Genomic DNA, 25,716 nt, shown 5'->3' on the forward strand with positions numbered 1-25,716 from the left:
TATTGAAGACTTTAACTTTTGACAGCACTGGGTCTATTGTTCATCCAATTCTTGATCTGTTTAGTGCATACAGGTGATGCATCCAAGAAATTTAACACTAATAACTCTTGTGGAACAGGTGTGCTGTCAGGGCTGCCCAGTATCAGAAGATGCATCTGCATTGGCTATATGCAAGCCAGGGAAGTACATGAATGTGCGCATCAGGGCCCAATGCTGGATTCTCGCTGAACCTATAGGAGGAATATATTTTTTTTGCTGAACAAGCGAAACACCAAACACAACCAACAGTCCTACTTTCCCCTGCTGGGAGTAGCCCTTTTCAGCCAGGGAGATTGTTTTTGGAACGTAGCAAATGGGCCTTTCTAACTCGTCCGCCATTTAATGTGACAGTACGGCTCCTATGCCATTGGAAGAAGCATCACACGTCTGCACTAGCTCTTCAGCTGGGTCATAAAGTACCATCAAGCAAGATGAATGAAGCAGTTTCTTCACTGATGCAAAGGCTTTTTCTTGCTGTGAACCCCAGGGCCGGCGGTGGTTCTTCCTCAGCAACAGGTAGAGGGGTGCAAGCAAAATGGACAGATTACGTAAGAAACGGCTATAATAATCTATCATCCCTGGGAATGACTTGAGCTCTGTCACATTACAGGGTGATGGTGCATCTTTAATGGCTTGGACCTTGTCTTCAACAGGATGTAGACCTATTGCGTCCACTCTGTGGCCCAGTTACGTTACCTCAGATGCTTGGAATGTGCATTTTTTCTCACTTCAAATGCTTCCATAAATATTTTCAGCACTTCCTCAAGGTTGTCTAAATGTTCAGCTTTGGTCAATCCAGTGATGGAGACATCATCTAAATATACAACCACATGTGGAAGTCCCTGTAGGAGACTCTCCAGGGTTCACTGAAAAATGGCACATGTGGATGAAACTCCAAAAGGCAATCATACTGGTAGATGCCTTTGTGCGTATTGATTGTCACATAATCTCTTGACATGCTGTCCAATTCCAACTGCTGATAAGCATGACTCATGTGTAGCTCTGTGCACGACTTGCTCCTGCTAACTTGGCGTACAAGTCATCGAATTTGGAAATAGGGTATTTGTCTAACTTTGTTGCTTTGTTGACTGTCAGTTTGTGGTTGCCATATAGTCATATGGGTCTGGTCTAGCTTGACAACTGGGACAATGGGTGCGTCACACTCAGGAAACTGGACAGGCTGAATTATTCTCAGATTTCCCAATCTACACAACTCTGCTTCCACTTTTTCCTTTAGTGAATAAGGTACCAGCCTGGCCTTGATGAAACATGGCATTGTCTAGGGATCCATGTAAATTTTAGTTTACATGCCATTCAGTTTTCCCAATTCATCTTGAAAAACAGTATCATATTTTTTCAAGAGCTCTGGAATTCCATTGGAATTCAAATGGAATATTTCTGACTTGTCTAGTTTTATTTTTTGCAGCCAATCTCGACCCAAAAGACTGGGCCCTCCCCTCTCTATGACTATCACAGGAAATTGGGCTGTGTTATGGCACAGCTGATGGTCAATGCTGAGTTGCTCAAATCAGAAAGGGAAACTTGCAACAATTGTCACAACTTGTTTCGCAATTAGTATAAATTTTGAGATGCGTGCCTTGAATTCAATAGTAATAAGGCTACCAAGTCGCAAAGGTTTTTACAAAACTTGATTAAACATATATTACGTAGATCAACAAATTACTACTACGATAACTTTTAAATCCCCTACTTAATCTGACTCCCAGTTATGCTTTCGTTAAGGCAACAGTGAGACACAGATTTTAAAAGACCCAGGCAAGGTGACACACAATACCCTGAACCAGTCAGATTCAGAGTGAGTTTTCTTAACTACAGTTCTTTGAAAACAGCAGCTTGAGGCATAGATGCTGAAGGTTTTTCATGCTTGTTAGATCTTAAAAATGCCTACCCTTACACACACATTGAATATCTTCACCTTTGAATGCAAATTCCCATTGTTTCACTATGTCTTTGGACTTTATCTTTCTGATAATAAACATCTCTCTTAGCACTAAATTTTACCAATAATCTTTGGGAAAAATAAACACACTGTTTCTAAACTTCACTTGGCTAGGTGACATTTCACCCCTACTTTGAAAACAACCTAGCCTGGTTTATTTAAAAATGCAAATGCCTTTTTACACCTTACATTCTAAACTTCCCCCATGTTTACCACGTTTACATCAAAGCCTTCAGACCAGCTGCCTTTAATCCAATTAAGTCTCTCTCACATGCACAGAGACACATAGACACAGATACTACTATTTTAGAACAAATTCCAATAACATCTTGAGAATTATTCTATCTTCCTGACAGACTGTCTGCTGTTCGTAGCAGACTGGGACAGCAGCAATGCTTTTGAAATGAATAGGCTCTCCAGTGTAGGTTCTCAGTTTGGTGGACATGCACTCCATTGTCAATGGCTGATTCCCTTCACTAAGGTACTTGAACATGTGCACCCCAACAAGTAGCTGAAACATCGGTATCCACCTCCATCTGCAGTTGCTTGCCATTCACCTGCGCTGTCACTGCAATGGGCCCATGTTTAACTGCAGTCACACGATACAGGGAGTATACATCAACAGCATCAGCTTCTGCAGTGTCAGTTGACTCTGTCAGATTTGTTCTCTGCTTTGCTGTTTGTTTATTCTTTTTGTTATGCACTGCCTAGCCAGGTGTCCTTTCTTGTAGCAATGGTTGCACTCTGCCTCTTTAAATCTGCATTCATCTGCTCCTTGATTCCCACCATATCTGTAGCAAATGCATACCTTGTCAGCTGATGCATTGTAATTAGGCTTCCTGACTCGACGTTCATTCGAAAGGGAATTGCACTGAAAATCTGCTGTGCCACTTTTTGCGTTATGCTCAATGGCAGGCTTCTGTCTAACATGGTGCACTGCTCCATTATTCACATAATGCAAATATTGAGTGTCTTTTGCGGCACTCTCCACAGTGAGAGAAAGTTCCAGAGCGCGCTTGAAATCAATATCCAATTCAGCAAGCAAATGGCACTGTATGGCGTTGTCAGTCACCAAGTCTGTCCTGCAGCATATCATTCAAGGCATCTCCGAATACACAATGCTCAGTCAGCTGTTTCAGATTTGCCACGAAGGTAGCAACAGATTCCCCTGAAACACGAACTCTCATGTTGAAGTTGAAGTGCTGCATAATTACAGGTGGTTTTTGCTGAAAATGTGACATCACAAGCTACACTAACTCGTTGTACGATTTGGTGCTGGGCACATTCGGGGCAATCAGGTTTCTGATAAGATTATACGTTTTGCTTCCACGCACACTCAGCAGGATAGCTCTAAGTTTATCTTCACCGTAATTTCGTTCACAATGAAATAGAAACTGAGTCTCTCAACATATTGACTCCAATCTCCTGCACCTGCATCATACGGATCAATCCTCCTGAACAATGGCATGATCATTAATTGTTTCTCAACTTTGGTGTTACTCACAGTAACCAGGGTGAAGTGTGCAGCATAAGTCTGTTTTACCCTCGTCACCAATGGTAAAAACTTGTAGGAGGAGCCAGTTTAGTGCAAATAAACTAAACTTTTATTGAGGACACAGGTTATGATGCATACATGCTTGGCGCTATCTACCACATGCCTCTTCCATCCAGTTGACTTTGGGTGATTGACAGGAGGACAGGACAACTAATCCAATTACTGCACCCACCATCCATTCACAGTCTGAAAGGAATAAGTGTGACTACATTGGACATCATTTCTCAGTGGAGTTGACACTATATGCCCCTAAAACAGCTTAGTAAAGAAAAAATCAACCAGGCAAGAATGAATGAGCGCAACACGAAAATATAACCCCTGGCAGAACCACAGTTTTGTTGATTAATTCTCAATGTTCTCTCTTGCCATTTTTCTCTTGTAGTTTCTATATAGGCTGACTCCTCTGTGAATTTCATTCAAACTACTTGTATTGAAGGCGCTCGATAGTTAGTGTTAAGATTTGAGGCACTTTATTTTCAGCAATGCAATTTTATCTTTGTTTTTATTCCTTTGATAAACATTTTCAGCTACTGTAGTTAAATTATAAACAGAACTATTTTCTGAAAGAGTTTCTGCTAATTATATTGCAAATAGAAGAGGAGTTGGTGATCTAGTTCCTTTAAATGGAATTGACTTGTTTTGCTCTGCCACCTGACGCTGACTGATAAATCATGAAACAAATATTTTGGGGATTTCTCAACGTCTGGAGAAAACACTGGGGATCCAGAAATTCTAACGAAAGTCAAAAATGAAATGTAATGATTAATTTGCTGTCAAGTTGTAAGCATTAGTCAACATGACTGGTCCTCTGGCATAATATGTCAGAGTTCCATCACGCCAAACTGTCAGGTGTGGGAATGCACATTGAAAGCCACAATTGCAGAGGGAGGAAAGAAAGTGAGTGAGCGAGAGCCACTCAGGCTGTGTTGCCAAAACCTCAGAGCAGTTAGTATAGGAATAGCCCTGGGAAAAGGCTGTTGACTACCGTCTGCATCTCTACTGAAAGGGATAGCAAATGATGCTGTGAGAGCAAAAGAGAGGAAAGGCAGAAAACAATTTTTTTTCTTTTAAATTATTTCTTCTTCTTAGCATTTTTAACCGCCCCCCTCCAACTCCCCCACAACCCCACCCCACAACAACTGCTGTAGGGTGGCCAAGTTTTACTATTAATAATAGAGTTGATCTGCAGACACTTCTTGGGTGAAAACATTAAGTTTATTTACAATATACACAGCAGCAACTGCGTGTGTGCTTTCAACTCCAACTCTATCCCTACACTAGCTGTGAAGGTAACCTGCACTAATCTCCTAGTTGTTATGACAGATCATGTGATCTTCCCTAACAAGTATTATTCTTAAAGGTACATTACACAGTAAATAAAACCACAGCTATTACATTCCTCCCCCTTTAACTTGGCTATACATATTATATTTACAAGTACATATTTTTCAAGACAATATAATATTTACACTGGGTAAGGAATTTACAAGTTCAGTCTTTCAGGTGGTTTCCTGGCATGTGTGGAACGTTGCAGCTCCACAACTTCAGGTTCTTTATCAGGAACCTCCTCTTCCAGAGTTGCCTGAACATCAGGTGCTTTGGTGGGCACTGGCAGTTCTGTATTCTCAACTCTCACAGGAACATCAGACATGTCAGTCCTGGGTTGAGTATCCTCAACAGGAAATGCAGACCCGGTCATAGTCACTGGTGGAACCATATCTTGATGATTTGTCTCTCTCTTCCTTAACCAGTCCACATGTTTACAGATGATCCGGCCTTCCACCTCCACGTGGTAAGATGGAGGTGCAGTCACTGCAATTATTTCACCTGGTAACCACTTTGGTCCTTCCTTGAAGTTTCTCGTATATACTCTCCCACAGTAAATTTCCTCTCTCGGCTATGCCAGTTGTGTCTAGTTTTCTGGCTTCCCTGACTCCTTTCCACCTTCCCCTCTAAATTCGGCATTATTAAGCTCAATCTCGTCGAGAGACAGCATTTCAACAATAACTCCGCAGAGGTGGCACCTATTGTTGAGTGAGGGGTAGTCTTGCAATGAAAATGCAAATGAGCTAGCTTGGTTGCCAAGGAATCACCAGTTAGCTTTTTCATGCCTGCTTTGAACGTTTGAACCACCATTTTGGCCAGTCTGTTTGAAGAAGGGTGGTATGGTGCAGTTTCACATGAGTGATACCGTTGAGGCTGATAAACCTATTTAACTCAGCATTTGTAAATGCCATGCCATCATCGGAAACAACTACTTCTGGTAGTACATGAGTGGTAAAACTCTGACGTAGTTTCTGAATTGTAGAGGCCAACATTGGTGGTTTCACCTCATGTACATCCGACCGTTTTGAATGGGCATTGACAATGAGCAAAAACATTGTTCCCCGGCAAGGTCCAATGTAGTCAATATGTAACCGCACCAGGAGTCAATCTGGCCACATGAGTGCAATAGAACTGTCACTGTAAACTTTTGCAGTTGCTTAAATTGCACACAGTGCTTTATTAAAGTCTCTATTTCGCCATCCATCACCGGCCACTATAGATAGCTGTGTGCTATGGTCTTCATTCGGGAAATTCCTGGATGGGCACTGTATAGTTCAATTAAAAGTGGCTCCCTTCCCTTTGGAGGAACTATCGCTCATGCACCCCACAATAGGATGCCATCCTGGCTGGTTATTTCATGTCTTCTGCTAAAGTATGGTTTCATTTCTTCTGATATGGGCTTCTGAGACCAACCACGCAGCATTCGTTTTTGAACTTGAGTTTGGACTTGGTCCCGACTTGTCCAGCCTCTACTCTGTAGAGCACATACTGGCGAGGAATCTAAGCAATTTAGCAATAAGACAAGTTCCTGTGGAACTGGGACATGTTCATCATTTTCTTGTAAAGGCAAACGACTAAGGGTGTTTGTGTTTGCAATTTGATTGCCAGGCCTATGTACGAAAATGTAATTTGTAGGGTGCCAGAATTAAGGCCCTATTAATATTTCTGTATCTTCTATCTATGTGCTTTCTTCTTTCTAGCACAGCATTCTCTCAGATGAAAACTCAACTTGTCTGAGCTCAGTGGATGAGTCTCCCAAAATTTCATTATCTGTCTGCTTCTTCAAAAATTCTGCAACTTTTGCTTCCAAAGCCTCTTTGGCTTCACTTAGCTGATTCTTCAGCTCTTCCATCTCTTTTTTGTATTTGTTTGCTGCTTCCTGGAAAATTGAACATTGTTGTGTCTTCTCTGCCACCTTATTTTTCAGCTTGTTCAGAGAAGTGCTCAATTATTTCTGTTTCTCTTCATGCTTTTCCAGAGGTACAAACCACGACCTGGGGGAATCTTATAGTGTGTGAAGGTCTTTCAGTAGATTCTTTTTTTCCCTTCGAAGATTTCTCACCTCGTCTCGAACTCTGTCATCAAACAGGGTCTCTTCAAGTTCCTTCTGCTGTTCTTCCAGGTTTTGGCTTAAGGCAGCCTGCATTTCTTCAGGTCATTGAGTCCTTACACATTCCTTTTTCAAAACAGGAATGCTTCCAGCTTCCTTTTGGAATCTCAGTGGCCAATCAAGATTGTTTCTCTTAGCCAATTTCACCCAAGAAGGCTTGGTCCTCTGTCTCTCAATACTAACACCAGAAGCTTTGCCAATTAGCTTCCATAGTTGGCAGTTACTCTGCTTATGCCTTTTACTTGAATGTCTTCACTTGTATACATTTTTAGTTTGGCCGCTGTTCATTCCAAACTTAATGGATGCTCACCATAATTCAATATCTGAAGGTATGTTCCCCAATTACTGTAGTGGAAGCTCCCGTGTCTACTTCCATTTTAACAGGTTTGCCATTTACTTTCACTGTGACAAATATTGGTTCTGTCTTTCAAACTTTCAGATTAAACAACGATTAAATGTCAGAATTTGTTATTTCAGGCTCTTCTACATTGTAGATTTCATTGGGCTTCTTCTTTTGTTTACTTGAATCTTTCCCTGCACTGCGTCATCATATGTCCATTTCCATGACAATAGTAGCATTCGATTTTTTTTAAACTGCTAATCACTAAAAGACTGATTGTTTCCACCCCTATCAAAATTATTTTTTGATTTCACTGCTAAATTATTTTTCTTTATTCTTCGGCTAGCGGGGGCTGTTTCCCACTTCTTGGCAGAGTCTAGCATTTCCGTGTCATTTTTGGTTGAGGTTTCTCATCCGATGTGGAGGATGGTGCCATTTTGCGCACCCTGTATTGCTTGTGAATCTCTTAAAGCGCTTTTCATGACCAGCACTATCTCCAGCGCCTTCTTGAAATCCAGATTCACTTCGGACAATAATCTTTTTCTGAATAGTGTCCTCCTTCACACCACACACTAAACGATCTCTGATCATGTCATTCAGAGTTGTACCGAACTCACAATGTTCCATCAGCTGCTTCAAATTTGCCATATGACATGCAATTGTTTCACTCAGGGCTCTATTTTGCGAATTAAACTTGAACCTCTGCATCCTGACTGAGGGCTTGGGTTGAAAGTGACCCTTCACGAGGTCCACCAATTCATCAAAATTCTTCAAATCTGGGGCACTGGGTGCCGTCAAACTTCAAATCATACCATAGGTTTTGCTCCCACAAGTATTGAAGTGGATCGCTCACCTCTCCTCTTCCCCCGTAATACCGTTCACTTGAAAAAAGAACGTGAGGCGTTCTATACATTGATACCAATCATCTGTGGCTGCTTCAAAAGGATCAATTCTCCCAAATTGTGGCATTTTGCGAGAGGATAACTTCTTCAATTCTAACGGAGCTTGCCTGATACAATCATTAGGTGAGGTACAGTGCTCATTTCTTTCTAACTTGATTTTTTCTGTTCAATCTTGTTTTATCCTTTTTGCCAGTGGCCAAGTTGCACTATTAGTGAGAGTGCAGACGCTTCTTGGATGGAAACAGTAATTTTATTTACAATATAGTCAGCACCAACTCGACGTGTGCTTTCAACTCCAACTCTATCTCTACACTGACCATGGAGGTCACCCATGCTATTCTCCTATTGGTTACTATACATCATGTGATCTTCCTTAATAAGTATTATTCTTAACGGTACATTACACAATAAATAAAACCGTAATTACTACAACAACCTTTCAGAATTGTCAACTAGTTACTGAGGTACTATTGCTAAAATACAATTATTAAGGTTTAATCCAACAGATTCTGGCTGCTCTCCGGTACCCAATCCAAGTTGTTGATATTAATGTAACTATTTGACTGCACAGGTTGTAACTGCTGAGTTCAATCCCAGCCTCAATTAATGTCCACACATTTGCACAACTAGAGGGTCAATGGATAGCAATTATAGTAGGAAAGCTGGATGATTTTCTACAATGAAGGTAAATGTAGCACCCCTGCTGCTACTCTGGCTGGGGTTAGCTAATTCAGTAGGGACTGCAGATTAAGCCAGGCCCTTTCTTGATCTATACATCTCAGCTCCTTATTGGATAGACTCAGTGAGCTACAGATGGATCAAAAGTGTTATTCCTGAACAATTAATCAGTAGAAATAGGTATTACTCAAGTTGGAGAATTCGCTGAATCTTCAGTTTATTCACATGGGTCTTAAAATTACTGAGGCCCACTTGGAGCCTGCAAGTGGATCAGAAACATGGTCCACCCTAACCCAAAGCCTGGGACTCCACCCCAAATACGGACGTGACAGGGCCACTTCTTTTTTGGGATAGGCAGAGTACACCTGCAACAACAATTCAGCAGTGCTGCCCATGAAATCAGGCTTTCTGTCCTCTCCATCCCCAGGAATTTCAGAGCTTTTAGTCACCAGAATTAAACTCATGAGTTAATAACCTAATAGTCACTTTGTGACAACTTTGTGCAAGTCAGCAAGACTTCCATTGGTTGGCCTTGGCCACTTTTGTCAAGTTTAGTCACTGCTGAAAGGTATTACATGCCAAGGTTTAAGCAGTCTTAAAGATTTGGTGCACTTACCCGAACAGCTTGGTATTGAGTCATTCCACTGTGCCAAGGCGTCAGGTACGGCAAGGCATTCTATGTTCTTGGAACCTTGGAGAGCGTAACCTAGGCTGCACTCAAAGCGGATAATGGCCCCTACAGCAAAGTCATTTCCAATTCTTCTGCCGTATCTTGGCTCTGGTACAGAGCTACATTGCGTGGCGCTTGTCCGGGGAACAGCTGTGAATTGATCAATGGAATAACTCAAATTCAATTCTTGATTTATAGTCACCAAGCAGACACTGAAGGGGAGGGTTTAAGGTTCAAACTGGAAAACACAGGTAAAAAAATACTTTTCAAAAGAAATGACAAGCTATTTATATGTAAATGAGTTACCTAAACATTGTTTATTTTTATCAATAATTTGTTTTTGAGATTTCCATAAAAATCGCCTGGAATAAAAACCCTGAATTCAAATGAGTTTCCAAATACAGAAAGAAGTATATGCGTGTGTGGTTGCATGCATGCACGTACACGTGCAGAAGCAGGATAATTTAACATAAAAAAAATAGCTAATGTGTAATTGAAATCATGCTGGCTTTGAAAATTGTTTTTTCTCATTTGGGAGCTTGGACTCAAGTCCATTTTAGATTAAAGCTCTACCAACTTTAAGGATTTTAAATGAAGTGAGTTTTAGCAGTCTTGGCCTAGTTTCCTGGTGAGTATCAATCTACTGCAGAAAATGGTCCATAGTTCAGCATAAATCAGTATGTGTCAACCTCAAACAGAAAGCCAAACATTGGTGAGGATGATCAAATGGAAAACGGGGACAGTCAGAGGTGCTGTCTAGAAACTGAGAGTGCAGGAGACATTGATGGGGCAGAATAAATGACATTTTTCCCTGTTCGATTAAACTTTTATAACTGCCAACAGTTCCTTTGAAACTGTACTCAGTTTTAAATTTTCAGATTATACATTGTGACTTTGAAGCAAACATTAATGCAAATGATAAAGCTACTTGGAACCTAAGCTGCCAAAACTTTAAAGGAAATCTAATGAAAAGCAGAGTGCTAAATTTTGAGCCCCCGCAGCATCCTCTCGCCAAACAAACCACCACCAACACCACCCACACCTGGCTAAAATAGGTCAGTCGTGCCTGAAAATGGGGGGGGGGGGGGAATAACTGATGAAACTTTTACTGCTGTTGTGGCAGTGGCAAAATCCTCCATGCCTATTGCTGAGTGGCTGAAGTGTCCCCAAATCAGGCAGTATTTATAATGCAAATCGATGTCCTCAAGCATACACCTGACTATAATTGGTATTTTGGAAAGAACTGGTCAGAGTGGGCCCCATGGTGCACAGGAAAAGCATAAGCACATCACAGGGCCATAGAAAAATACTACAGATGACAAATAGCCTGAGATCAGCCTTCACCTCGGCCTTGATGGCCTCGTGCTCAAACATTTTATGGCCCTAAACTAGTGAGCTGCTCAATTAAATTTGGGTTAAAAAAAGGCATGGGTTCAAGATTGCAGAGGCCTTTTCATCACTAGAAAGGATGACTGGCCAGTGCGCTCTGCTAACTGGCCACCCACAAGTCAAAACCTGCCCTGCAATTTATATTACTGCTCCCTCTTTCCCATTCTCTCTATTTATGCTTATTATTTTAACTTTTATTTTATTTTTACACAATAAACTCCATTCTACCCATTTATCACATCTTTTCTTACATTTTTTATCCATTGTTCTATGCCTTTCAGGTGCTACCATACACTTCAGAGGTAGAACTCATACTACAAAATAGCTGGCTCTGTTAAGCAAATGACCAGTTCCAGCAGATCAATCTTTAATTTTCTCCTGTCATATAGTACTATTATTGGATATGTTATTTTGTCCTTGACAGCCCAGTGATGACTGGGCAAGAACATAGCTATGCACAATAACAGTTATTGTTGGAAGCATTTGACATGACTCCAGAAAAGTTCCATTTCTGAGCACTGGCTTCCCTCACACAAATACAGAAGCAAAATACCGTGGATGCTGAAAATCTGAAATAAAAGCAGAAAATTCTGGAAACACTCAGCAGGTCTGGCAGCATTTGTGGAGAGAAGGGAGAAAAATAGGGCGAATGTATTAGCTTGATGACCTTTTGCCAGAAATGGCAAATGTCAGAAATGTAATGTCAGAAAAGGAGGTAACAACAGCAGGGAAAGGAGGGAAGGGGAAAGAATAAGTTGGAAGGCTCTATGGCAAGCTGGAATGCAGGAAAATGATAATAGGGACGAATCAAGTCAGGCAAAAGGCAACAGGACATGTAAAGAAACCAAAAAAAAAGGGTTGTGAGGGGTTTTGAATTGGAAAAAGAATCATTATTTATATTTTCTGTCTGAAAAAATGGGGGCAGAGGTTATGATCTGAAATTGTTGAACTCTATGCTGAGCTCAGAAGACCATAAAGTGCCTAATTGAAAGGCAAGACGCTGTTCCTCAACCTTAGGTTGAGCTTCACTGAAAAATGTAGGAGGCCAAGGACAGAAAGGCCAGAGTGGGAGAATTAAAATGGCAGGCAACTGGAAGCATGGGGTTACACTTGCAACAACTTATGCTTCTACAAAGCAGTCACACAATTTGTGTTCAGCCTCCCCAATGCAGAGAAGAATAGGCATTTTATTGTGTCCATTCCATTTGCCAAACATCTGCTTGCACCATTGTCTCTCCCTCACAGAATCGTGAGAGGGTTTCCCGTATCCTCACCTTCGACCCCACCAGCCTCCACATTCGACAGGCCATTTCTGCTATCTCCAGTGTAATCTCACCACTAAACACATCTTCTCTGCTTCAGCACTCCAAAAGGCCCATTACCTCTGTGCTGCCCTGCATCACACCTCATTCACCCCCAATAACCCCTCCCCTTCCCATGAGACCTCATCCAGATACATTTTTTTGTTTCTTTACTTGTCCCACTGCAATCTCTTTTCTCCTTTTACCATTATCCCTTTTGTCATGTAATCACTCCTGCCTTCCACTCTATCACAGGCCTTCCCATTTTTTCTACATTTCCTCCGCCTTTCCCCACCTCTACACTTGCTTAAAACCTGTTCAATCTCTGGCTGTTTCCAGTTCTGACAAAAAGTCATCTATCTGAAATGTTAACTCTGTTTCTTCCTCCAATGATGCTGCCAAAACTGCTAAGTATTTCCAGCATTTTCTATTACTGACATCCCACAGGAACATAGGACTTAAGAACAGAGTAGGCCATTCAGCCCTTTGAGCCTGCTCCACCACTCAATAGGATCATAGCTGATCTGCTTGTGGTCTCAACTCCACCTTCCTGTCTGGTCCCATAACCCTTGACTCCCTTGTCGATCAAATATCTATCTAATGCAGTCTTGAATAAATTCAATGATCTAGCCTCCACTGCATTAAGGGGAAGAGAATTCCACAGACCTTCTAAGAGAAAACAATTTTCCTCACGTCCATCATAAAAGGTAGATCTCTTATTTTCAAACTGTGACCCGTAGTTCTAGTCTCCCACATTGTCCTTTATCCACTCTATCAAGTCCCCTCAGGATCTTATATTTTTCAGGAAGATCACCTCTCATTCTTCAAAACTCCAATGGGAAAAGGCCCAACCTGTTCAATCTTTCTCCACAAGATAAGCCCTTCACCCCAGGAATGAGCCAAGTGAACCTTCTCTGAACTGCTTCTAACACAATTTCTAAATAAAGAGAACAAAACTGTAAACAGTACTCCAGATGTGGTCTCATCAAAGCTCTCTACAGCTGCAGTAAAACTTCCCTACTTTTATACTTAATTCTCCTTGCAATAAATGGCAACATTCCATTTGTCTTCCTAGTCACTTGCTGTATCTGCATACTAACGTGTTGTGATTCATGTTCCAGGACACCAGATCCCCCAATCTCTTAACTTGACTGGTGCAAATGGCAACACCATAACAGATAAATAATATGCAAATGGTAATGCAATCTCATCAAGCCTCAGGTTACAAATGAGTATAATCTGGAGAATAGAACAACATCAGAAGCCCTCAATTGGAATACTATCCACAGGGCAAAATGAAAAATGTTCCCAACTTTTTTTCTGGAGTAATACACTGACGGAATAGGCTGTGACTTTCAGCCTATTCCAACATTATCAGATCACTAAACCAAACATTTTTCTCTGAGGAATGGAAATTGGTTGGTCAGCTGCTGGTGAACATCACAATGGTAATCAAATCTGGGAGCTGACATGACATTATAAACCACTGAAGGGATGTTTTACAGCTGCACTGAGATTGGATTTCTGCAATCATTCAGCCAGTTTTCTTGGCAAAAAGAAAAGATGAGAATTGTTGAGGAATCATTAGACCTCAGCCAGCAATTTTCCATCTTTTTCATTTATCACTGCTTCCATTATCTCTGGAAACAAATCCACATGCCTCCAGAGCTCACTTATAATCACTGCTTCCCTGGCCCTTCCTGAGAAATTATTCCACCCTCAAGTAAAATGTGTTTGCCCGACTCTGTTTCTTTCTCTTAAATAACTAAAGACTTCCCTTTGATCACCTCAAAGAAAACGAGTTCAACTTCGGAAACCTTTCTCATAACTTAATTCCTGATACTACAAAACAGCTTTATTGTTAGTTACTGTATTCTCTCAAGGGTAATATCCTCAGTTTCAGAGAAAGGATTTGCAAACAACACCACAGAATGGGTCAGTCTGACCAACACCTTATACAATTAAATACAATCTACTGATTTGTATTTTATGTCTAGACAGATGCAAACTCAGTTCCTTACTTGCCCTTGTAATTTTTTTATTCATTCATGGGATGTGGGTGTCGCTGGCTAGGCCAGCATTAATTGCCTGTCCCTAATTGCCCTTGAGAAGGTGGTGGTGAGCTGCCTTCTTGAACTGCTGCAGTCCCTGTGGTGTAGGTACACCCATAGTGCTGTAAGGGAGGAAGTTCCAGGATTTTGACCCAGCAACAGTAAAGGAACAGCGTTATAGTTCCAAGTCAGGATGGTGGGTGACTTGGAGGGGAACCAGGTGGTGGTTTTCCCAAGTATCTGCTGCCCTTGTCCTTCTAGGTGGTAGCAGTTGTGGGTTTGGAAGGTGCTGCCTAAGGATCCTTGGTGAGTTCCAACAGTGCATCTCGTAGATGGTACATACTGCTACCACTGTGCATTGATGGTGAAGGGAGTGAATGTTTGTGCATGGGGTGCCAATCAAGCGGGCTGCTTTGTCCTAGATGGTGTTTAGCTTCTTGAATGTTGTTAGAGCTGCACTCATCCAGACAAGTGGAAAGCATTCAATCAGATTCTGACTTGGCCTTGTAGATGGCGGACAGGCTTTGGGTATTCAGGAGGTGAGTTACTTGCCATAGGATCCAAGCCTTTGACCTGCTCTTATAGTCAGTACTTATATGGCTAGTCCAGTTCAGTTTCTGGTCAATAGTAACCCCCAGGATGCTGATAATGGGGAATTCAGTGATGGTAATGCCATTGAACATCAAGGGGTTCTCTCTTGTTGGAGATGGTCATTGCCTGACACTTATGTGGTGCGAATGTTACTTGCCACTTGTCAACCCAAACATGGATATTGTCCAGGTCTCACTGCATTTGAACATGGACTGCTTCAGTATCTGAGAAGTGTGAATAGTGTTGAACATTGTGCAATCATCAGCGAACATCCCCACTTCTGACCTTATGGTGCAAGGAAGGACATTGATGAAGCAGCTGAAGATATTGGGCCAAGGACACTACCCTGAGGAACTCCTGCAGTGATGTCCTGGAGCTGAGATGATTGACCTCCAACAACCACAACCATCTTCCTTTGTGCTAGGTATGACTCCAGCCAGTGGAGAGTTTTCCCCCTGATTCCCATTGACTCCAGTCATGCTGGGGCTCCTTGACCCCACACTTGGTCAATTGCTGCCTTGATATCAGTGGCAATCACTTGACTTCAGCTCTGGAGTTCAGCTCCCTTATCCATGCTTGAACCAAGGCTGTAATGAGGTCAGGTACTGAGTAACCCTAGTTAAACCCAAATTGAGCGTCAGTGAGCAGGTTATTGCTAGGCAAGTGCCACTTGATATAACTGTTGATATCTCCTACCGAGAGTAGGCCAACTTTGCACATGGCCAAGTAGATGCCAGTGTTGTAGCAGTACTGGGACAGCTTGGCTAGGGGCACACCAAGTTCTGGAGCACGAGTCTTCAGTGCTATTGCCGGAACATTGTCAGGGCCCAAAGCTTTTGCATTATCCAGTTCATCAGCATTTCTTGATATCATTTAGAGTGAATCGAATTGGCTGAAAACTGGCACCTGTGATGCTGGGGACCTCTGGAACAGGCCAAGATGAATTGTTCACTCAGCACTTCTGGCTGAAGATTTTTGCAAATGCTTCACCCTAATCTTTTGCACTGATGTGCTGGGCTCCCCCATCATTGAGGTTGGGGATATTTGTGGAGACTCCTTCTCCAGTGAGTTGTTTAATTCTCCACCACCATTCACAACTGGATGGCAGGACTGCAGAACTTAGGCCTGATCCGTTGGATGTGGAATTGCTTAGCTTTGTCAATCACTTGCTGCTTCTGCTTTTTGACATGCAAGTGCTGTAGCTTCGCCAGGTTGACACCTCATTTTAGATATGCCTGGGGCTGCTCCTGGAATGCTTTCCTGCACTCTTCACTGAACCAGAGTTGATCCTCTGGCTTGGTGGGAATGGTAGAGTGGGGGACATGCCGGGCCATGAGGTTACTGATTGTGGTTGGGTGCAATTCTGCTGTTGCTGATGGTCCACAGTGCCTCATGGTTGCCCAGTCTTGAGTTGCTAGATCTGTCTGAAATCTATCCTATTTAGCACGGTGGCAGTAACACACAACATGATGGAGAGTATACTTAATGTGAAGATTCATCTCCACAAGGACTGTGCGGCGGTCACTCTTACTGATATTGTCATGGATGGATGCATCAATGGCAGTCAAGTTGGTGAGGATGAGGATGAGGGTAAGTATGTTTCTCCCTCTTGTTGGTTCCCTCGCCACTTGATGCAGACCCAGTCTAGCAGCCATCTCAGTCTGTGGTGGTACTACCAAACCACTCTTGGTGATGGACATTGAAATACCCCATCCAGAGTACATTGTGTGCCCTTTACGCCCTCAGGGCTTCCTCCAAGTGGTATTCAACATGGAGGAGTACTGATTCATCAGTTGAGGAGTGGCGGTACGTGGTAATTAACAGGAGGTTTCCATGCCCATGTTTGACCTGATGCCATGAGACTTCATGGGGGCCAGAGTCGACGTTGAGGCCCCCTAGGGCAACTCTCTCCCAACTGCCATCTCTGCCAGTGATAAAGGACATATCCAAGGGTGTTGATCTAGGTCACTGGGAGGTTTCATTCCCTATCCAATGTTCCTGTAGCGATTTGATATGGCTGAGTGGCTTGCTAGGCCATTTAAGAGTTAACACATTGCTGTGAATCTGAAGTCACATGTAGGCCAGACCAGGTGAGGACTGCAGATTTCCTTCCCTAACAGGCATTACTGAACCAGATGGGTTTTTACAACAATTTTCAATGGTTTCAGAGTCATCAGTAGACTTTTACTTCCAGATTTTTATTGAATTCAAATTCCACCATCTGCCATGTTTGGATTTGAACCCATGTCCCCCACAGCATTACCCTGGGTCTCTCGATTACTAGTCCAGTGACAATACCACTAAATTACTATCTCCCCCATTGTATTGACGATTTCACAGATTTATCTGCTATAACTAAAAGAGAAATAGTTTTCAATTTTTAATAAAATATTGGTCACAATATTTTGCGATATGATGTCAAACCTCACACAGAATATTATTTTTGATGTTGTATTCAATGTCTGCAATATGCCACAATCCACCTTATTCTGCTTATGTTTAGATTTAGAAAAGGTGTGCATGCTGATGCTGAATAAAGAAGTCACGTAACTTCATAGCTCAAAATCTGGTAAGTTATATATTCTTTGTTCATTTTTAGTAAAGTACCCTACCCTTGGTTCTCACAATGGTTCAACAAATGTATGCAATAATCAGCCAAGTCCCAGGCTTGTTCTCTAGTCTATGCTGTTCTCAGGTTGCGTGACGATATTTGCCCCCAGTGGCCTAAGTGCTTTTTGGTTTAGGAACAGGAAAGCTAGCCTTGCTTTCCTGATCCTTTTCACTATCCAGTCACCCATGCTAGAAGAATGCAGGCATGAGAAAGCTGAGCTGGCTGGCTAAGTCCTTGCATTCACCAGGTATGCTAGCACTCAACATTTAGCCATGAATGATGGAAAAGATCCACATGTGAAAATCATCAAGAGAAGAATAAAGAATTCATTCCCTGGAAGAGAACAAGTGGAACAAAACTCAAGAGCTTGGTCACCATGCATGATACAGCAGATCCTTTGATCGGCAGCCTTGTCACTGAACTCAATATCCAGCCTTTCCGTTACTGGGACACTGTGGCTGTAGAATGTATCATCCGTCAGATAAATTGCAACAACTCACAAAGCTGACTTTGGCTGCACCTCCCAGCCCCATGATGGACAGCAGCAAGATCATGCAAACATCATGACCCCCAAATTCTACTCCAAGCTGTATACCTTTCTACATTTATACCACTATTCTTCCATTGTTGTTGGGTCAAACTCCTGAAACTTCCCTACCTAACACCATTCTCACATAAACTGCAGTAGGTCAACGAGAAGGTTCACCGCCACTTTCTTAGGGCAATTCTTTCTTAGAGATGCTCATTACGTGTAGCTCTACCCCAATATTGTATCAATACATAGATACACACAAACACACACATTTTAGATTTTGCTAGTAAGGAGATGATAGAGAGCACATTGCCTGATCTACAAAATACTTGCAAAGAAACATTTGTGCCCTAATGGCCAATAATTGGAGAGGTGCTCAGAAACATAAATAGGCCTAGAGATGGAAGGAAAAGATAATGCTGGAATCAAACCAGACTATAAAACATTAAATCATATTATACCCAATTTGCATTGACCTTAGATGATAAGGCCATAGATTTTGATAAATGCACTAACAGTCTTTCAGAAGTTTCCAGTTGGTCCTTGTGAAGATACCTTTTTGATTTTCAAAAACAAAGATGATTGGATCATGGAAACTATGCTTTAAATCAAGGAATTATATTATTGAACAAAATGCTTCAGTGAGTGAATCGTAAAACCTACCTTGATAGACAAAGTGAAATCCTTTAGCTGTTGCATGACTCTTGGCACTAAACTTCATTAGAACTTGATTGGAGGTGGCTAGTGGCAAAGATTCCCCTGCAGTAAAAGAGGAAAGAATTTGAAAAGTCACTTGGTAGCACAGAACTTGTAAAAGGAGACATGATGTCGATGCTTTTCATGTTGTACCCATCAGGATAGATTCGCAAGAATAACAAATCTCAAAGGGAACAACAATTTATACTGCATGAGAAGAGGGTGCTGATTGGTTAGCAAGTGCATTCTGATTGGTAGGGGTGTTGGCATGGAGAATGCACCAGGGAACAGCTATTTGCCAAACTATTGTTTAAATTCAACTCTGGCAGGTCAACTCTGATTGGTTAAGGCATTTCCATGGTGAATGGCTGATCCCAAGCTTCTGTTTAGTTGAAAATGGCGTAATACGTGGACAAGATCTGCCCTGCATGTGAATATATGTAGCTTCTGGCATGCATAAGAGAGCCACACTGCAAGCCAAACTGATAAACTTAATTTTCTTTTAGTATAATTTTTAGCACAATCAGGATTGTTTGGTAAGTGTTGTCCAATTGCAGAAGCACATCTCATTCTGGACACTAAGTATGTGCAGGTGCAGCATGTAATTAAGAAGGTTAATGGATACTATCCTTTATTATGAGAGGATTTGAACATAAAAGTAAGGATGTTATGCTTCAGTTATACAGATCTACAGTTATGCACATCTCAAATACTATGTGCAGTTTTAATCTCCTGACTTAAGGAAGGATGTAAAGACATTGGAGGTGGTTCAGAGGAGGTTTATTAGATTGAAATCTGGAATGAGCAGGCTGTTTTATGAAGAAAGGCTGAACTGACTGAACTTGTTTCCACTGGAGTTAAGAAGAGCGAGGGGTGACTTGATTGAAGAGTATAAGATTCTGAACGATCTTGGAAAGGTGGATGTGTGAGTTTTAAAATTAGGGGCCACCCTTATAAGACAGAGATGAGGAGAAATTTTTTCTCTCAGAGGCTTGTGTGACTTTGGAACTCTCTGCATCAGGAGGCAGTGGAGGTGGGATCATTAAATATTTTTAAGGCACAGGCAGATGGATTCTTGTTAGACAAGGGAATCAAAGGTTATTGGGGGTAGATGGGAATGTGGAACTCAAAACACAAACAGATCAGCCATGACCTTATTGAATGACGAAGCAGGCTTGACAGGCTGAATTGGCCTACTTCTGCTCCCATTTCGTAAGTTCGTAAGTTTGTATTATGCTTTGAGCTGTGCAAACATGGGCTGGTTGAGTACAATCAGTACTTTGCCTGCTGTGAACAGCTGAAGGGAATTGCTGTTGATAAGATCCACCAGTCGTTGGGGCGTACAGCCTAAATACCTGGCATCACACTTGCACTGAAATTCATACACCATGTTACTCATTTGTGTGGTAGGCAGAACATCTTTTTGGCTTGATGGCGGTATCCTGTTAGTGGTGAATACCACTCATGTTGCTACTGTATAGTAGAGGCGTGAAACAGCTAGCTTCACCTGATGCTCAAAGTTTTGAGATACCTTGCCCTTCCAGGGTAATCTGAGGTAGACTGGACACTTTTCAGGACCAAAACTGATGGCTTCAGGCCCATTCATGAGTTTGCTTGATATACAGACAGCATGATCTGATCGCTGTAGCTATTATCGCTAATGATAACTTTAATGAGCCCTATTTTGGCATCAAGCTTGCACTTTGAGCAAATGGCTTGGCTCTATTTATGACATTGCTGATAAGGCTATTCCTATAGCATGTGGAACTGTAGGAATTCCAACATGTATATTGACCAATGAATGTAGACTTGCGATAGACAGTAGTATAGAACCCATTGACAGATTTCTCAGCTGGCATATTAAGGAAACAGAGCTCATTTAACTACTGCACTTCAAACGTGAACTTGAGTGCCCACTGGAGTCCATTATGGTGTCTAAGATAAAGTTTTACACGCAGTCTGCAGATACAAATATAGCAAATGTATCATCTCCGTATCGGAAATATGCAAGGGGTAGTACGTTTCTCGCATAAGAAATGCATCTTTGATGGTACGACCCCTAACTTCCTATCCTTTACATATTTCAACACATCGATGAGACATTTGGTGCATTCTCCATGGAAATGCCTCTGCCAATCAGAGTCCACCTGCCAACCAATCAGCACCCTCTTCTCATGCAATATAAAGTGTTGTTCCCTTCCAGATTTGGTATTCTTGCAAATCTGTCTTGGTGAGTGCAAGGCAAAAAGCTGCGAAAGCACGTTTCTCCTTTCAGCAATACTCAAATTTGAAAAATGCAAAGATCAACACAATGGGACTGATTCCTGAATCATAAACAAATGACACAAACCACCAAATAGCATCCAATGAACTAAAAGTTTATCTACTGCCCTGCAATTTCAACCTTTTTTTTAGCATTAGCATGGGGAGAAGGTAGAGGTCAACTGAAAAAAAAACTCTAATTCCCAAGTAGCTTGGAAATTTCATTCACATATACCAAAAATGGTAATTCATTGTATAATACAGAGCTCATAAAGCTCAGACATAATTCCATTCTATATTTCCAACACACACATTCACTGATTCATCCAAAACAATCAAGCACAGATGGAAAACTGTAAGCAAAATATGCCCCATTTCCCACCCTCTTGCTTCCCACCAGAAGTTTTGAACATTTACAAACAATTAGGGATTGGCAGCATCACTTAGCCTTTTGGAAGATACATCTACCAACTGATGATTAGGATTGCCTCACAGGATAGAATCCTTTACTGTTCTCCCTTGATTGATCTAGGGACATAATTTTACTGGGGCTGCGTAAAAGTCTTTCAGTAATCCAACAGGATGCAATATTTCTGCAATGATAACATTTTGTTCACCACGTGTTATCATCGGCTATAACTTGTCATGGTGCCTCTACTGGTCTTAAAACAATTAAATTCATAAAATGAAAAAGTCAAAGCTGGTTTCTGATGTGTATCATTTTTATCCTGTTCTTACAACACTCTCATTCATTTTGTTTCTTCCACTCACTGTCAATAACTTGCTTGATGTAGGCAATTTCTTTTTGAAAGCAATACTGGCAGCCTCGAAATCCAATCTATTGTCATTGTCTGTCATTCACTTGACTCTGATTACTTGATTCCCAAACAAAGTTAAAACTATACCTAATCTTTGACACTGCAAGAAAGGGAGAATATGCTAGGGACAAAGTAAAGTCAGCAGACCTGACTGATAGATTACTACTGTGAAATCAGCCCCAGTTAACATTGACTCAACTCTCCAATTGGACAGGACCACTAATTCTTTTCCCTTTCTTGATCTTTTCATTTTACACACTTGATTTTGGGGATTGCCCAGCAATATAGTCAACCTTTGAGACTAATGGGAGAACTCATTTGGAGGTTATTAATCATTTGAATGAACATAGGAAATAGGCCATTTGGTCCCTCAAACCTGCTCCACATTCAACTAGATCATGACTGATCTTCTACCTCAATGCTATTTTCCTGTACTATCACCACATGCCGTGATATCTTCAATGTCTAGAGAAAGGACGAGTCTTTTTGCAAATACATTGGGAATTTGCATTCATCCAGATGAAGGTTGTCAATGCTGCAGAGTTAAACATCTTTCCATATTTTACACTAAATGTAGCATCTGACACACCTAGCTCAGGAGCAGTGTATAAGCTTCAAGCCACAGTAATTTTATGGTTGTAAGGATTAGGGGATTTCAAAATAGTAGACAAGTGGAGGAAATGGAAATAATACCTTATTTGTCAGTGGAGCTATAGGTACCAACCATTAACCTGTGTTATTCACCTAGAAAGCCAACTATTTTCACATTATGTCAGTATAGAAACATAGGAAATAGAGCAGGAGTAGGCCATTCAGCCCGTCAAGCCTGCTCCACTATTTAAACAGATCATGACTGATCGTCTACTTCTTACGCAATTTTTCCCACATCCCCACATGATGTCATGAGTATCCAGAAACCTATCAATTTCTGTCTTGGACATACTCAATGACTGAGTGTTCACAGCCCTCTGGGGTAGAGAATTCCAAAAATTTACCCTTTGACTGAAGAAATTCCTTGACATCTCAGTCTTAAATGGCCTGCCCCTTATTCTGAGACTGTGTCCCCTGGTTCTAGACTCACCAGCCAGGGGAAACGTCTTATCACTCCCTATAAGAATTTTGTAAGTTTCAATGAGATCACCTCTGATTCTCCAAAACTCTAGAGAATACCGGCCCAGTTTCCTCAATCTCTCCTCATAAGACAATCCTGCCATCCCTGGGATAAGCCTGCTGAACCTCCATTGCACTCCATCAATGGCAAATGCATCCATCCTTAGATAAGGAGACCAAAACTGTACACAATACTCCAGCTGCAATATCACCAAGGCTCTATACAATTGTAGCAAGCCTTCTTTATCCCTGCACTCAAATCTCTTGCAATGAAGGCCAACATACCATTTGCCTTCCTAATTGCTTGCTGCATGTTAGTTCTTTGTGATTCATGAATAGGGATACCCAGGTCTTTTTGGACATCAACACTTCCCAACCTCTCGCTATTTAAGAAATATTCTGCCTTTCTTTTTTTCTACCTAAGTGGATCAACAATGAGATTATTTGAAAGGTGGGACTGGAACCTGTTAAGGGCAGAGTTAGAATCAATTCTCCCCTTGTTCATTGTTTACAATTTTGAGCAAAAAAAAATGAGCAGATTCTTTCATTCTTCTGAAGAAGTTTTTGGGACATGTCCAGCCAATGTGTTTACGATTTAGTTTCCAAAATACTGCCGAAACTGCAATTTGGAACTAAATGAAGAAGCTCTATGCTGGAAATGCATCAACTGGCTTTGTTTTGACAATTCTGGCCACTGCCTTTGTAGAACTCCTAGGGCCTAGAAGTAAACTAACATGTGGGGCAGTAATGAATAATAATGTGTTAAATAAAATATCGCATATAGTTTAAAATTTAGAATTATGCTAGGCTCCAAAGTGCCAATACTTGCACCGAATCAGATAATCAAAATGCTCTGAGAAAAGTGGGACAGAGTCATGGAGAATAAATCTCAGGCCTTCAGCACTCACATTCCTCTTCAGGTATTTTTACATTTGCTGCAAAATTGTGATTCTGTGAATTGAAATAAAAGTGATGGACTGTGTAAGAATCTGCAGCTTAGTTTGTGGCAAGCTGTTGTCCCAGTGTACTCTGTCTAACTCCTTATCTTCGTGTGACACAGAACTATATTCAGGGCAGTTTTTAAGTCATTGGCTTTTCGGATTGTGTCAGCCTTTGTGAAGCTATTGATCAGCTTTTGCTAGTTTCCTAGGTTAGCAGATGTATCCAGCTGAGCCAGATTTCCTTGTTTAGATGTCTGCAGAATGAACTTGCTTAAAACTGACCTATTTATTGTGTATAGTTGAATTTGGGTCCAATATGTCAAATAACTTGGATAAGTGGATCATGTATTTGTTTCCTGTACCTCAGTACACTGATATTTACTCTTGGAAAATAGATTGAACTGAAGATCAGAAATCCTCAATTATTGCTGGCAAGCAGGACTCGGCAACTACCCATAGTAGCATTGGTTGCCCAAGGGCTTTCACCAAAGATGCCAGCAGCTGGGCCCTTTGAGTAGAAAAACTACCCTAATTGCTCATCCTGAAGAATCCCAGTGTCAACAAAAGGTGGCACTGGGTGGGCTTTCTGAACTTCTGGTCCACACAGCCAACTGGGGCAAAAAACAGTAGGGAATGCCAGGGTTCAACCCTACAGCATTTATCAGGATGGAGTAACACAGCAGAGGAAGCACACTGTCTCATCTATCTGGAATAAATTTGATTAAGGAATAGACTGTAGTGCATTGAAAATTGCATTGTGCGTTTTTTTGACTTACATTTGCATTTATGTAGCACTTTTAACACGGTAAAATGTTGCAAGGTGCTTCACAAAAGTGTTAGCAAATAAAATCCAATGCTGAACCACATCAGCAGCTATGAGGAGAGAAGACCAAAAGTTTGGTCAAAGAGGTAGATTTTAAGGAGTGTCTTTTAGGAAGTGGGGTTGAGAAACAGAGACAGAAGCTTACGGAGGGAATTCCTTAGCTCAGCACCTAGCAGAATGTGTGGCCGCCAATGTTGAAGTGATTAAAATAGGGGATGCAGAAGAGGCCAGAATTGATAAGCACAGGGATCTTGGAGCATTGTAAGACTGAAGGAAATTACACAGATAGATATGGTGAGGCCATACAGGGATTTGAAAACAAGTATGAGAATTTTAAAATTGAGGCATTGCTGGAAGAGGAGCTAATATAAGTCAGTGAGCACAGTGGTGATGGATGAGTGCATGGGACCTGCTGCGAATTAAGATATAGGCAGCAGAATTTTGGATCACCTCAACTTTATAAAGGATGGATGAAGAGAGGCTGGACAACAGTTTGTTAACAGTCATGTCTATAGGTAACAAAGGCATGGCTGAAGGTTTCAGCAGCAGTTGAGGTAAAGATGATAATCGATGTTATGGAGGTGGAAGTAGGTTGTTTGGGTGATGTGATGGACATGTGACTGGGCAGTCGCTAAGTTGGCGAACAGTCTAGTTCGACCTCAGGCATTTGCCAGGGAAAAGGATAGAACAGTGTTTGTGATGGGGACTGAAGACAATGGCTTTGTTCTTCCCAATATTTCATTAGAAGAAATGCCTGCTCATCAAGTGCTGGATGTTGGACAATCTGAACTTATGGACAGTGGATGGGCTAACTGTGAAAAAAATATAAATTTTAAAACCATTTTCAATATAACTGTATGTGACTTATCTAGCCTTGTAAAGGCCACAGTGAATTCCTCATTTGGCAGTATCAGTGCATGATTAATTCTCCAGTTTCAGATTAGAGCTGAGACTTGATGTTTCAGTTTAAGGTGATAGTGGAGTATCATTTGGCTGAGAGGAGCAATAATT

General features: G+C 41.5%; 1 protein-coding gene across 1 annotated transcript in view; it reads right to left on the reverse strand.

The window, feature by feature from the left end:
• csmd2 (CUB and Sushi multiple domains 2) overlaps positions 1–25,716 on the reverse strand; it is a 736,338-nt gene that overhangs the window by 263,864 nt on the left and 446,758 nt on the right. The window contains exons 28-29 of the mRNA XM_041212915.1: positions 18,719–18,814; positions 9,527–9,730 (exon numbers count right to left, since the gene is read on the reverse strand). Coding sequence (XP_041068849.1) covers positions 9,527–9,730; positions 18,719–18,814 — 300 coding nt within the window. The remainder of the gene's footprint in view (positions 1–9,526; positions 9,731–18,718; positions 18,815–25,716) is intronic.

Source organism: Carcharodon carcharias, chromosome 19 (genome assembly GCF_017639515.1).
Source record: "Carcharodon carcharias isolate sCarCar2 chromosome 19, sCarCar2.pri, whole genome shotgun sequence".
Classification (NCBI taxonomy): Eukaryota; Metazoa; Chordata; class Chondrichthyes; order Lamniformes; family Lamnidae; genus Carcharodon; species Carcharodon carcharias.